The following is a 14,561-nucleotide window of genomic DNA, read 5'->3' on the forward strand; positions in this document are numbered from 1 at the left end:
CCCCCCAATGAAACACCAACCCCCCCACTGAAACACCAACCCCCCCCACTGAAACACGCAACCCCCCATCCTGAAACACCAACCCCCCCACTGAAACACCAACCCCCCCCCACTGAAACACCAACCCCCCCATTGAAACACCAACCCCCCCCATTGAAACACCAACCCCCCCCACTGAAACACCAACCCCCCCCACTGAAACAACCAACCCCCCCATTGAAACACCAACCCCCCCACTGAAACACCAACCCCCCCCACTGAAACACCAACCCCCCCCCACTGAAACACCAACCCCCCCCACTGAAACACCAACCCCCCCACTGAAACACCAACCCCCCCCATTGAAACACCAACCCCCCCATTGAAACACCAACCCCCCCCACTGAAACACCAACCCCCCCCACTGAAACACCAACCCCCCCCCACTGAAACACCAACCCCCCCCATTGAAACACCAACCCCCCCCATTGAAACACCAACCCCCCCACTGAAACACCAACCCCCCCCACTGAAACACCAACCCCCCCCACTGAAACACCAACCCCCCCCCATTGAAACACCAACCCCCCCCATTGAAACACCAACCCCCCCCCACTGAAACACCAACCCCCCCCACTGAAACACCAACCCCCCCCCACTGAAACACCAACCCCCCCCATTGAAACACCAACCCCCCCCCACTGAAACACCAACCCCCCCCACTGAAACACCAACCCCCCCCCACTGAAACACCAACCCCCCCCCCACTGAAACACCAACCCCCCCCACTGAAACACCAACCCCCCCCCATTGAAACACCAACCCCCCCCAATGAAACACCAACCCCCCCCAATGAAACACCAACCCCCCCCCACTGAAACACCAACCCCCCCCCCACTGAAACACCAACCCCCCCCACCGCTCCTCTCCCTCCAGAACACCCTCCTGTGCTTCGCCGTCCATGGGATCTTCAAGGAAGGTGCGTTTTTACCCCCAAAAACCCGCCGACCCCCCCCCCAAAAACACGCTGACCCCCCCCCCAAAAACCAGCTGACCCCCCCCCAAAAGCCTGCTGACCCCCCCCCCAAAAAACATGCTGATCCCCCCCCCAAAAGACACGCTGATCCCCCCCCCAAAAACGCGCTGATCCCCCCCCAAAAGACACGCTGATCCCCCCCCCAACAAACCAGCCGACCCCCCCCAAAAACCCGCTGACCCCCCCCAAAAACCAGCTGAGCCCCCCCAAAAACCAGCTGATACCCCCCAAAAAACATGCTGATCCCCCCCCCAAAAAACCCGCTGACCTCCCCCAAAAACCAGCTGAGCCCCCCCAAAAAAGCCACTGATCCCCCCCCCCAAAAAACCCGCTGAATCCCCCCCCCTGAAAAACACGCTGATCCCCCAAAAACCTGCTGACCCCCCCAAAAAAAGCCGCTGACCCCCCCCAAAAACCAGCTGATCCCCCCAAAAACCCGCTGACCCCCCCCAAAAAAGCCGCTGACCGCCCCCAAAAACCCGCTGATCCCCCCCGAAAACATGCTGATCCCCCCCCCAAAAATCCGCTGACCCCCCCAAAAAAACCTGCTGACCCCCCCCAAAAAATATGCTTATCCCCCCCCCAAAAACCAGCTGAGCCCCCCAAAAAAACACGCTGATCCCCCCCCAAAAAACATGCTGATCCCCCCAAAAAAGCCGCTGACCCCCCCCAAAAACCAGCTGATCCCCCCAAAAACCCGCTGATCCCCCCCAAAAACCCGCTGATCCCCCCCCAAAAACTGACCCCCCCAAAAACGTGCTGATCCCCCCCCAAAACCGTGCTGATCCCCCCCCAAAAGACACGCTGATCCCCCCCCAAAAAACCTGCTGACCCCCCCCTAAAAAAACAGCTGACCCCCCCAAAATAACCCGCTGACCCCCCCGTAAAACCCGCCACCCCCCCCAAAAAACCTGCTGGCCCACCAAAAAAACCACCCCCCCCCAAAAACCCGCTGACCCCCCCAAATTCACACAACCCTTCCTCCCACTGCTTCCTCTTCCTCCCACCGCTTCCTTTTCCTCCCGCCGCTTCCTCTTCCTCCCGCCGCTTTCTCTTCCTCCCACCGCTTCCTCTTCCTCCCACCGCTTCCTTTTCCTCCCGCCGCTTCCTCTTCCTCCCAACGCTTCCTTCTGCTGCTTCCACTTCCTCCCACTTCATCCCACCGCTTCCTCCCGCTGCTTCCTCTTCCTCCTGCCACTTCCTCCCGCCGCTTCCTCATCCTCTTCTTCCCGCTGCTTCTTCTTTCTCTTCCTCCTGCCACTTCCTTCTGCCGCTACCTCTTCCTCTTCCTCCCACCACTTCCTCCCGCTGCTTCCTCTTCCTCCTGCTGGTTCCTCTTCCTCCTGCCACTTCCTCCCACCGCTTCCTCTTCCACTTCCTGTTCCCACCGCTTCCTCCCACCGTTTCCTCCTGCTGCTTCCTCTTCCTCCTCTTCCCGCCTCTTCCTCTTCCTCCTGCCACTTCCTCCCACTGCTTCCTCTTCCTCCCACTGCTTCCTCTTCCTCTTCTTCCCACCGCTTCCTCTTCCTCTTCCTCTTCCTCCTCTTCCCGCTACTTCCTCTTCCTCCTGCCGCTTCCTCCCACTGCTTCCTCTTCCTCTTCCTCCCGCTTCTTCCTCCCGCCTCTTCCTCCCACTGCTTCCTCTTCCTCCCACTGCTTCCTCTTCCTCTTCTTCCTGCTGCTTCCTCTTCCTCCTCTTCCCGCCGCTTCCTCTTCCCACCGCTTCCTCTTCCTGCCTCTTCCTCTTCCTCTTCCTCTTCCTCTTCCTCTTCCTCTTCCTCCTCTTCCCGCCGCTTCCTCTTTCTCTTCCTCCTGCTGCTTCCTCTTCCCGCCTCTCCTCCCGCCGCTTCCTCCCACTGCTTCCTCTTCCTCTTCTTCTTGCTGCTTCCTCTTCCTCTTCTTCCTGCTGCTTCCTCTTCCTCCTCTTCCCGCCGCTTCCTCTTCCCACCGCTTCCTCTTCCCGACGCTTCCTCTTCCTCCTCTTCTCGCCACTTCCTCTTCCTCCTTCCTCTTCCTCTTCCTCTTCCTCTTCCTCTTCCTCTTCCTCTTCCCCCCGCAGTGGACGGGAAGTCGCGGGACTCGGTTCGCGCCTTCACGCGGATGTTCATCGCCGTCCCAGCCGGGAACACGGGGTGAGCGTCGCCGGAAGGAGGGACCCAGGAGTTCGGGAGAGGGGACCCAGGAGTTCGGGAGAGGGACCCAGGAGTTCGGGAGAGGGGACCCAGGAGTTCGGGAGAGGGACCCAGGAGTTCGGGAGAGGGACCCAGGAGTGCCCCAACAGACCCAGGAGTTCGGGGAGGGGACCCAGGAGTTCGGGAAAGGGACCCAGGAGTTCGGGAGAGGGGACCCAGGAGTTCGGGAGAGGGGACCCAGGAGTTCGGGAGAGGGGACCCAGGAGTGCCCCAACAGACCCAGGAGTTCGGGGGAGGGGACCCAGGAGTTCGGGAGAGGGGACCCAGGAGTTTGGGGGAGGGGACCCAGGAGTTCGGGAGAGGGGACCCAGGAGTTCGGGAGAGGGGACCCAGGAGTGCCCCAACAGACCCAGGAGTTCGGGAGAGGGGACCCAGGAGTTCGGGGGAGGGGACCCAGGAGTGCCCCAACAGACCCAGGAGTTCGGGGGAGGGGACCCAGGAGTTCGGGAGAGGGGACCCAGGAGTTCGGGAGAGGGGACCCAGGAGTGCCCCAACAGACCCAGGAGTTCGGGGGAGGGGACCCAGGAGTTCGGGAGAGGGGACCCCGGAGTTCGGGAGAGGGGACCCAGGAATGCCCCAACAGACCCAGGAGTTTGGGGGAGGGGACCCAGGAGTTCGGGAAAGGGGACCCAGGAGTGCCCCAACAGACCCAGGAGTTCGGGGGGAGGGGACCCAGGAGTTCGGGAGGGACCCAGGAGTTCAGGAGATGGGACCCAGGAGTTCGGGGGAGGGGACCCAGGAGTTCGGGGGAGGGGACCCAGGAGTTCGGGAGAGGGGACCCAGGAGTTCGGGGGAGGGGACCCAGGAGTTCGGGAGGGGGGACATTGACCATTCTTCAATGTGTTTTGAGAGATTTACACCTAAAGTAAATTTTACCCCCGCTTCCCCCTGTTTTCCCCCCATTTCCACTTCCCCCCCATCCCCCCCCATTCCCATCCCCCCCCATTTCCCCCCCCCCCGTTTCCTCCCCTGCTTCCCCTTGGCTTCCCCCCCCATTTCCCCCCCCATTCCTCTTCCCCCCATTTCCCCGCCCCTTTTCCCCCCATTTCCCCTTCCCCACCCATTTCCCCCCCAATTTCCCCCCCAATTTCCCCCTTTCCCCCCCATTCCCCCCTCCCCCCATTTCCCCGCCCATTTCCCCCTGTTCCCCCTTACCCCCCATTTCCCCCCTTTCCCCCCCATTTCCCCCATTTTCCCGCCATTTCCCCGCCCCTTCCCCCCTATTCCCCCATCCCCCCCATTCCCCCCCCAATTTCCCCCAATTTCCCCCTTTCCCCCAATTTCCCCCCATTTCCCCGCCCCCTTTCCCCGCCCCTTCCCCCCCATTGCCCGCCATTCCCCCCGACCCCGCCCACTCCCCCCCATTTCCCCCCCTCCCCCCCATTTCCCCCTTTCCCCCATTCCCCCCCATTGCCCCTCCCCCCCATTTCCCCCATTTCCCCCCATTCCCCCCCATTCCCCCTTCCCCCCATTTCCCCCAATTTCCCCCCTTTCCCCCCCATTTCCCCCATTCCCCCTTCCCCCCATTTCCCCTTTCCCCCATTTCCCTGCCCCTTTCCCCCCCATTCCCCCTTCCCCCCATTTCCCCTTTCCCCCATTTCCCTGCCCCTTTCCCCCCCATTCCCCCATCCCCCCCATTCCTCCCCCATTCCCCCCCATTCCCCCTCCCCAATTTCCCCCCATTCCCCCCCTTTCCCCCCATTCCCCCCCTTCCCCCCATTCCTTTCCCCGCCCCTTTCCCCGCCCCTTCCCCCCCCCATTTCCCCGCCCCTTTCCCCCCCATTCCCCGCCATTCCCCCGACCCCGCCCACTCCCCCCCATTGCCCCCTCCCCCCCATTTCCCCCCTTCCCCCCCATTTCCCCCTCCCCCCATTCCCCCCATTGCCCCCTTTCCCCCCCATTCCCCCTTCCCCCCATTTCCCCCAATTTCCCCCCTTTCCCCCCCATTTCCCCCATTCCCCCTTCCCCCCATTTCCCCTTTCCCCCATTTCCCTGCCCCTTTCCCCCCCATTCCCCCATCCCCCCCATTTCCCCCATTCACCCCCATTCCCCCTCCCCAATTTCCCCCCATTCCCCCCCTTTCCCCCCCTTCCCCCCATTCCTTTCCCCGCCCCTTTTCCCGCCCATTTCCCCCCCATTTCCCTGCCCCTTTCCCCCCCATTGCCCGCCATTCCCCCCGACACCGCCCCCCTCCCCCCCATTGCCCCCCTTCCCCCCCATTTCCCCCATTTCCCCCTCCCCCCCATTGCCCCCATTGCCCCCATTCCTCCCCCATTCCTCCCCCATTCCCCCTCCCCAATTTTCCCCCCCTTTCCCATTTCCCCCCCTTCCCCCTTCCCATTTTCCCCATTCCCCCCTTTCCCCGCCCCTTTCCCCGCCCCTTTCCCCGCCCATTTCCCCGCCCCTTTCCCCCCCATTGCCCGCCATTCCCCCCGACCCCGCCCACTCCCCCCCATTGCTCCCTCCCCCTCATTTCCCCCCCCTTTCCCCCCATTCCCCCCCATTCCCCCTTTCCCCCATTTCCCCCAATTTCCCCCCCTTTCCCCCCCATTCCGCTCCTCCGCCTCTTCCCCGCCCGTTTTCCCCGCCCCTTCCCCGCCCATTCCCCCGCCCCTTCCCCCGCCCATTCCCCCGCCCCTTTCCCCGCCCCCTTCCCCCCCATTCGCCGCCACTCCCTGACCCCGCCCCCTCCCCCCCATGCCCCGCCCCCCGCAGGCTGTGCATCGTGAACGACGAGCTGTTCGTGCGCCCGGCCACGGCGGAGGAGGCGCGCAAGGCCTTCCTGGCGCCCGCGCCCACGCCCTCCTCCAGCCCCGTGCCCAGCATGGCCGCCGAGCAGCAGGAGATGCTGGCCGCCTTCGCCATGCAGTCCGGCATGAACCTCGAGTGGGCGCACAAGTCAGTGCTGCGCCCCACGGGACCCCCCCCGCCCCCCAACCCGCCCCACGGGGACCCCAACCCACCCCCCACCCCACCCCAACCCACCCCAACCCGCCCCACGGGGACCGGCCCCTCCTCCAGCCCTTCGCCATGCAGTCCGGCATGAACCTCGAGTGGGGCGCACAAGTCAGTGCTGCGCCCCACGGGACCCCCCCGCCCCCCACCCCACCCCACGGGGAACCCACCCACCCCCCAACCCGCCCCACGGGGACCGGCCCCTCCTCCAGCCCTTCACCATGCAGTCCGGCATGAACCTCGAGTGGGCGCACAAGTCAGTGCTGCGCCCCACGGGGACCCCCCCGCCCCCCAACCCGCCCCACGGGAACCCCCACACCCACTGCCCCTGCCCCACGGGGACCGGCCCCTCCTCCAGCCCTTCGCCATGCAGTCCGGTGTGAACCTCGAGTGGGCGCACAAGTCAGTGCTGCGCCCCACGGGACCCCCCCGCCCCCCAACCCAACCCACGGGGAACCCACCCACCCCCTGCCCCTGCCCCACGGGGACCGGCCCCTCCTCCAGCCCTTCGCCATGCAGTCCGGCGTGAACCTCGAGTGGGCGCACAAGTCAGTGCTGCGCCCCACGGGACCCCCCCGCCCCCCACCCCACCCCACGGGGAACCCAACCCACCCCCCAACCCGCCCCAACCCGCCCCACGGGAACCCACCCCCCCCTGCCCCCGCCCCACGGGGACCGGCCCCTCCTCCAGCCCTTCACCATGCAGTCCGGCATGAACCTCGAGTGGGCGCACAAGTCAGTGCTGCGCCCCACGGGACCCCCCCGCCCCCCACCCCAACCCACGGGGAACCCAACCCACCCCCCACCCCACCCCAACCCACCCCACGGGGACCGGCCCCTCCTCCAGCCCTTCGCCATGCAGTCCGGCGTGAACCTCGAGTGGGCGCACAAGTCAGTGCTGCGCCCCACGGGGAACCCAACCCACCCCCAACCCCACCCCACGGGGAACCCAACCCACCCCCAACCCACCCGCTACTCCCCCAAACCCACCTCACGGAGACCCAACCCTGCCCCCCAACCCACCCGCTGCCCCCCACACCGACCCCACGGGGACCTCAACCCACCCGCTGCCCCCCCACACCCACCCACGGGGACCCCCCACACTGCCCCCAACCACCCCCTGCCCCCCAAACCCACCTGCTGCCCCCCCACACCCAACCTACAGGGACCCCAACCCTCCCTGTTACCCCCCAACCCACCCACTGACCCCCCAAACCCACCCCACGGGGACCCCCCACCCTGCCCCCAAACCACCTCTGCCCACCCAACCCCACCCGCTGCCCCCCCAACCCACCAACGCACCCACTGCCCCCCCAAACCCACCCTCTGCCCCCCCACACCCCCACGGGGACCCAAACCCACCCGCCTCCCCAAACCACCCTCTGCCCCCCCAAACCACCCCACGGGGACCCCAACCTGCCTGTTACCCCCCAAACCACCCCACTACCCCCCACACCCACCGCACGGGGACCCCACCCTGCCCCCCAACCACCCACTGCCCCCCCAAACCCACCCCACGGGGACCCCACCCACCCACTGCCCCCAAACCACCCCACGGGGACACCAACCCTGTCCCCCAACCCACCCTGTGCCCCCAAACCCACCCACTGCCCCCCCAACCCACCCACTGACCCCCCAAACCCACCCACGGGGACCCCCCACCCTGCCCCCAACCCACCCGCTGCCCCCCCAAACCACCCCACGGGGACACCAACTCTGTCCCCCAACCCACCCTGTGCCCCCAAACCCACCCCACGGGGACCCCAACCCACCCGCTGCCCCCCAAACCACCAACGCACCCACTGCCCCCCCAAACCCACCCCACAGGGATCCCACCCACCCGCTGCCCCCCACCCGCTGCCCCCCACACCCACCCCACAGGGACCCCAACCCTGCCCCCAAACCACCCACTGCCCCCCAACCCACCCGCTGACCCCCCAAACCCCCAATGAACCCCAAACCCACCCCACGGGGACCCCCCACCCTGCCCCCCAACCACCTTTGACCCCCCAAACCCCCCACTGCCCCCCCCAAACCCACCCCACGGGGACCCCAACCCTCCCTGTTACCCCCCAACCCACCCACTGCCCCCCCAAACCACCTGCTGTCCCCAAACCCACCCCACGGGGACCCCAACCCACCCACTGCCCCCCAAACCACCAATGCACCCACTGCCCCCCAAACCCACCCTCTGCCCCCCCACACCCACCCGCTGCCCCCAAACCCACCCCACGGGGACCCCAACCCACCCACTGCCCCCCAAACCACCAATGCACCCACTGCCCCCCAAACCACCCACTGCCCCCCCACACCCACCCACTGCCCCCCAAACCCACCCCACGGGGACCCCAACCCCTCCCTGTTGCCCCCCAACCCACCCACTGCCCCCCCAAACCCACCCCATGGGGACCCCCCACCCTGCCCCCAACCACCCACTGACCCCCCAACCACCCACCCACTGAACCCCCAACCCACCCACTGCCCCCCCAAACCCACCCCATGGGGACCCCCCACCCTGCCCCCCAACCACCCTCTGCCCCCCCAAACCCACCCCATGGGGACCCCCCCACCCTGCCCCCCAACCACCCTCTGCCCCCCCAAACCGCTGCCCCCCCAAACCCACCCCACGGGGACCCCAACCCACCCGCTGCCCCCCCAAACCACCAATGCACCCACTGCCCCCCCCAACCCACCCTGTGCCCACCCCGACTCCCCTGCCCCCCCACACCCCCCCTGTGCCCCCCAAACCCGCCCTGCCCCCCCAAACCCCCCCTGTGCCCCCCAAACCCGCCCTGCCCCCCAACTGGGGCTGTCCCCCCAGGTGCCTGCAGGACAACGACTGGGATTACACCCGCGCCGGACAGGTGTTCACACAGCTCAAGGTGGGGACACGGGACACCAGTGGGACATGGACACCAGTGGGGTTGGGACACGGGGACACCCTGCCGGGGACACGGGACACCAGTGGGACATGGACACCAGTGGGGTTGGGACATGGGGACACCGGTGGGGATGTGGGGACACCAGTGGGATTGGGGACATGGGGACACCAGTGGGGTTGGGGACATGGGGACACCCTGCTGGGGACACGGGACACCAGTGGGACATGGACACCAGTGGGGTTGGGGACACGGGGACACTGGTGGGGATGTGGGGACACCAGTGGGGTTGACGACATGGGGACACTGGTGGGGACGTGGGACACCAGTGGGGTTGGGGACACGGGGACACCCTGCCGGGGACACGGGACACCAGTGGGACATGGACACCAGTGGGATTGGGACACCCTGCCAGGGACACGGGACACCAGTGGGACATGGACACCAGTGGGGATGTGGAGACACCAGTGGGGTTGGGGACATGGGGACACCCTGCCGGGGACACGGGACACCAGTGGGACATGGACACCAGTGGGGTTGGGGACGTGGGGACACCAGTGGGGTTGGGGACATGGGGATACCCTGCCGGGGACACGGGACACTGGAGGGACACTGGAGGGACATGGACACCAGTGGGGTTGGGGACATGGGGACATGGGGACACCCTGCCGGGGACACGGGACACCAGTGGGACATGGACACCAGTGGGGATGTGGGGACACCAGTGGGGTTGGGGGCTTGGGGACACCCTGCCAGGGACATGGGACACCAGTGGGACATGGACACTAGTGGGGATGTGGGGACACCAGTGGGGTTGGGGACATGGGGACACCCTGCCGGGGACACGGGACACTGGAGGGACATGGACACCAGTGGGGTTGGGACACGGGGACACCCTGCCAGGGACACGGGACACCAGTGGGACATGGACACCAGTGGGGTTGGGACATGGGGACACCCTGCCAGGGACACGGGACACTGGAGGGACATGGACACCAGTGGGGTTGGGACACGGGGACACCCTGCTGGGGACACGGGACACCAGTGGGACATGGACACCAGTGGGGTTGGGACATGGGGACACCCTGCCAGGGACACGGGACACTGGAGGGACATGGACACCAGTGGGGTTGGGACACGGGGACACCCTGCTGGGGACACGGGACACCAGTGGGACATGGACACCAGTGGGGTTGGGACATGGGGACACCCTGCCGGGGACACGGGACACCAGTGGGACATGGACACCAGTGGGGTTGGGACACGGGGACACCCTGCCGGGGACACGGGACACCAGTGGGACATGGACACCAGTGGGGTTGGGGGCACGGGGACACCCTGCCGGGGACACGGGACACCAGTGGGACATGGGACACCAGTGGGGATGTGGGGACACCAGTGGGGTTGGGGACATGGGGACACCCTGCCGGGGACACGGGACACCAGTGGGACATGGACACCAGTAGGGTTGGGGACATGGGGACACCCTGCCAGGGACACGGGACACCAGTGGGACATGGACACCAGTGGGGTTGGGACACGGGGACACCCTGCCGGGGACACGGGACACCAGTGGGACATGGACACCAGTGGGGTTGGGACACGGGGACACCCTGCCGGGGACACGGGACACCAGTGGGACATGGACACCAGTGGGGATGGGACACGGGGACACCCTGCCGGGGACACGGGACACCAGTGGGACATGGACACCAGTGGGGATGGGACACGGGGACACCCTGCCGGGGACACGGGACACCAGTGGGACATGGACACCAGTGGGGTTGGGACATGGGGACACCCTGCCGGGGACACGGGACACGAGTGGGACATGGACACCAGTGGGGATGTGGGGACACCAGTGGGGTTGGGGACACGGGGACACCCTGCCGGGGACACGGGACACCAGTGGGACATGGACACCAGTGGGGATGTGGGGACACCAGTGGGGTTGGGGACATGGGGACACCCTGCCGGGGACACGGGACACCAGTGGGACATGGACACCAGTGGGGTTGGGGACATGGGGACACCCTGCCGGGGACACGGGACACTGGAGGGACATGGACACCAGTGGGGTTGGGACACGGGGACACCCTGCCGGGGACATGGGACACTGGAGGGACATGGACACCAGTGGGGTTGGGACACGGGGACACCCTGCTGGGGACACGGGACACCAGTGGGACATGGACACCAGTGGGGTTGGGACACGGGGACACCCTGCCGGGGACACGGGACACCAGTGGGACATGGACACCAGTGGGGTTGGGACATGGGGACACTCTGCCGGGGACACGGGACACCAGTGGGACATGGGACACCAGTGGGGTTGGGGACACAGGGACACTGGTGGGGATGTGGGGACACCAGTGGGGTTAGGGACATGGGGACACCCTGCCGGGGACACGGGACACTGGAGGGACATGGACACCAGTGGGGTTGGGACACGGGGACACCCTGCCAGGGACACGGGACACCAGTGGGACATGGACACCAGTGGGGTTGGGGACACGGGGACACTGGTGGGGACGTGGGGACACTGGTGGGGATGTGGGGACACCAGTGGGGTTGGGGACATGGGGACACTGGTGGGGACATTGGTGGGACATGGGGACATGGGTGGAGTTGGGAACATGGGGACAGTGGTGGGGACATGGGACACCAGTGAGGTTGGGGGCTTGGGGACACTGGTGGGGTTGGGAACGTGATGACACCAGTGGGGTTGGGAACATGGGGACATTGGTGGGGACATGGGGACACTGGTGGGGTTGGGGATGTGGGGACACTGGTGGGGTTGGGGACATGGGACACCAGTGGGGTTGGGGCCATGGGGACACTGGTGGGGATGTGAGGACATTGGTGGGGCTGGGGACATGGGGACAGTGGTGGGGACATTGGACACCAGTGAGTTTGGGGACATGGGGACACGGGTGGGGACATGGGGACATTGGTGGGGATATGAGGACACTGGTGGGGTTGGGGACATGGGGACATTGGCGGGACATGGGGATATGGGTGGGGTTGGAGATATGGGGACACTGGTGGGACATGGGGACACTGGTGGGGTTGGGAACATGGGGACACGAGTGGGGTTGGGGACATGGGACACCAGTGAGGTTTGGGGGCTTGGGGACACTGGTGGGGTTGGGAACATGAGGACACGAGTGGGGTTGGGGACATGGGGACATTGGTGGGGACATGGGGACACCGGTGGGGTTGGGGATGTGGGGACACTGGTGGGGTTGGGGCCGTGGGGACACTGGTGGGGATGTGAGGACATTGGTGGGGCTGGGGACATGGGGACAGTGGTGGGGACATGGGACACCAGTGAGTTTGGGGACATGGGGACATTGGTGGGGACATGGGACACCAGTGGGGTTGGGGACATGGGGACACTGGTGGGGATATGAGGACACTGGTGGGGTTGGGGACATGAGGACACGAGTGGGGTTGGGGACATGGGGACACTGGTGGGGATATGAGGACTCTGGTGGGGTTGGGAACATGAGGACACCAGTGGGGTTGGGGACATGGGGACACCGGTGGGGTTGGGAATATGGGGACACGAGTGGGGTTGGGGACATGGGACACCAGTGAGGTTTGGGGGCTTGGGGACACTGGTGGGGTTGGGAACATGAGGACACGAGTGGGGTTGGGGACATGGGGACACTGGTGGGGGTGGGGACATGGGGACATTGGTGGGGACATGGGACACCAGTGGGGTTGGGGACATGGGGACATTGGCAGGGACATGGTTGGGAATATGGGGACACTGGTGGGACATGGGGACACTGGTGGGGACACGGGGACAGTGGTGGGGACATGGGACACCAGTGGGGTTGGGGACATGGGGACACTGGTCATGGGGACACTGGTGGGGTTGGGGACATGGGACACCAGTGGGGTTGGGGACATGGGGACACTGGTGGGGATATGAGGACACTAGTGGGGTTGGGAACATGAGGACACGAGTGGGGTTGCGGGCTTGGGGACATTGGCGGGGACATGGGGACACTGGTGGGGACATGGGACACCAGTGGGGTTGGGGATGTGGGGACACTGGTGGGGACATTGGACACCAGTGAGTTTGGGGACATGGGGACACTGGTGGGGATATGAGGACATTGGTGGGGTTGGGGACATGGGGACATGAGTGGGTTTGGGGACATGGGGACTTTAGTGGGGACATGGGGACACTGGTGGGGATATGAGGACACTGGTGGGGTTGGGGACATGGGGACATTGGCGGGACATGGGGATATGGGTGGGGTTGGAGATATGGGGACACTGGTGGGACATGGGGACACTGGTGGGGTTGGGAACATGGGGACACTGGTGGGGACATTGGTCGGACATGGGGACACTGGTGAGGTTGGGGACATGGGGACACTGGTGGGGACATGGCTGGGAACATGGGGACACTGGTGGGGACATGGGACACCAGTGAGGTTTGGGGGCTTGGGGACACTGGTGGGGTTGGGAACATGGGGACACGAGTGGGGTTGGGGACATGGGGACACTGGTGGGGGTGGGGACATGGGGACATTGGTGGGGACATGGGACACCAGTGGGGTTGGGGACATGGGGACATTGGCAGGGACGTGGTTGGGAATATGGGGACACTGGTGGGACATGGGGACACTGGTGGGGACACGGGGACACCAGTGAGTTTGGGGACATGGGGACACGGGTGGGGATATGAGGACTCTGGTGGGGACATGGGGACATTGGTGGGGTTGGGGACATGGGGACATGAGTGGGTTTGGGGACATGGGGACTTTAGTGGGGACATGGGGACACTGGTGGGGATATGAGGACACTGGTGGGGTTGGGGACATGGGGACATTGGCGGGACATGGGGATATGGGTGGGGTTGGAGATATGGGGACACTGGTGGGACATGGGGACACTGGTGGGGTTGGGGACATGGGGACACCAGTGGGGTTGGGCATATGGGGACATTGGTGGGACATGGGGACACGGGTGGGACATGGGGACACTGGTGGGGACATGGGGACACTGGTGGGGTTGGGAACATGAGGACACCAGTGGGGTTGGGGACATGGGGACACCGGTGGGGTTGGGAATATGGGGACACTGGTGGGGTTGGAGATATGGGGACACTGGTGGGACATGGGGACACGGGTGGGCCCGTGGGGACAGTGGTGTGACCCCCCTCTCTGCAGCTGGAGGGCAAGATCCCGGAGGTGGCGTTTCTCAAGTGAGCCGCGCCCGTTCCGTTCCGTTCCCGTTCCGTTCCGTTCCCGTTCCGTTCCGTTCCGTTCCGCGCCCGTTCCGTTCCCGCCGTTTTATTCCCGCGTTTTGTAAATAAAGCCGGATCGATCCAGCGCGGGTGCGTGCGCCTTTAAGAGCGGGGGGGGCACGGGCGGCGCGGCTTCACGCCCGACACAAACATGGCGGCCGCGCCGGAAGAGACGGCGGCCGCGCCGGAAGAGACGGCGGCCGCGCCGGAAGAGACGGCGGCCGCGCCGGAAGAGACGGCGGGCCTCATTACTA

At 65.8% G+C, this 14,561-nt stretch overlaps 1 protein-coding gene across 1 annotated transcript; it reads left to right on the forward strand.

Moving 5' to 3' along the window:
- The first annotated feature begins 831 nt into the window (after window positions 1–831).
- LOC135577973 (nuclear RNA export factor 1-like) lies at window positions 832–14,392 on the forward strand. The gene is made up of 5 exons (XM_065048126.1): window positions 832–958; window positions 3,075–3,147; window positions 5,923–6,105; window positions 8,984–9,044; window positions 14,231–14,392. The coding sequence occupies exons 1-5, from the start codon at window positions 832–834 to the stop codon at window positions 14,267–14,269; spliced, it is 483 nt and encodes a 160-aa protein (XP_064904198.1). The 3' UTR covers window positions 14,270–14,392.
- Window positions 14,393–14,561: the final 169 nt, after the last annotated feature.

Source organism: Columba livia, unplaced genomic scaffold, assembly GCF_036013475.1.
Source record: "Columba livia isolate bColLiv1 breed racing homer unplaced genomic scaffold, bColLiv1.pat.W.v2 Scaffold_2043, whole genome shotgun sequence".
In the NCBI taxonomy this organism is placed as follows: Eukaryota; Metazoa; Chordata; class Aves; order Columbiformes; family Columbidae; genus Columba; species Columba livia.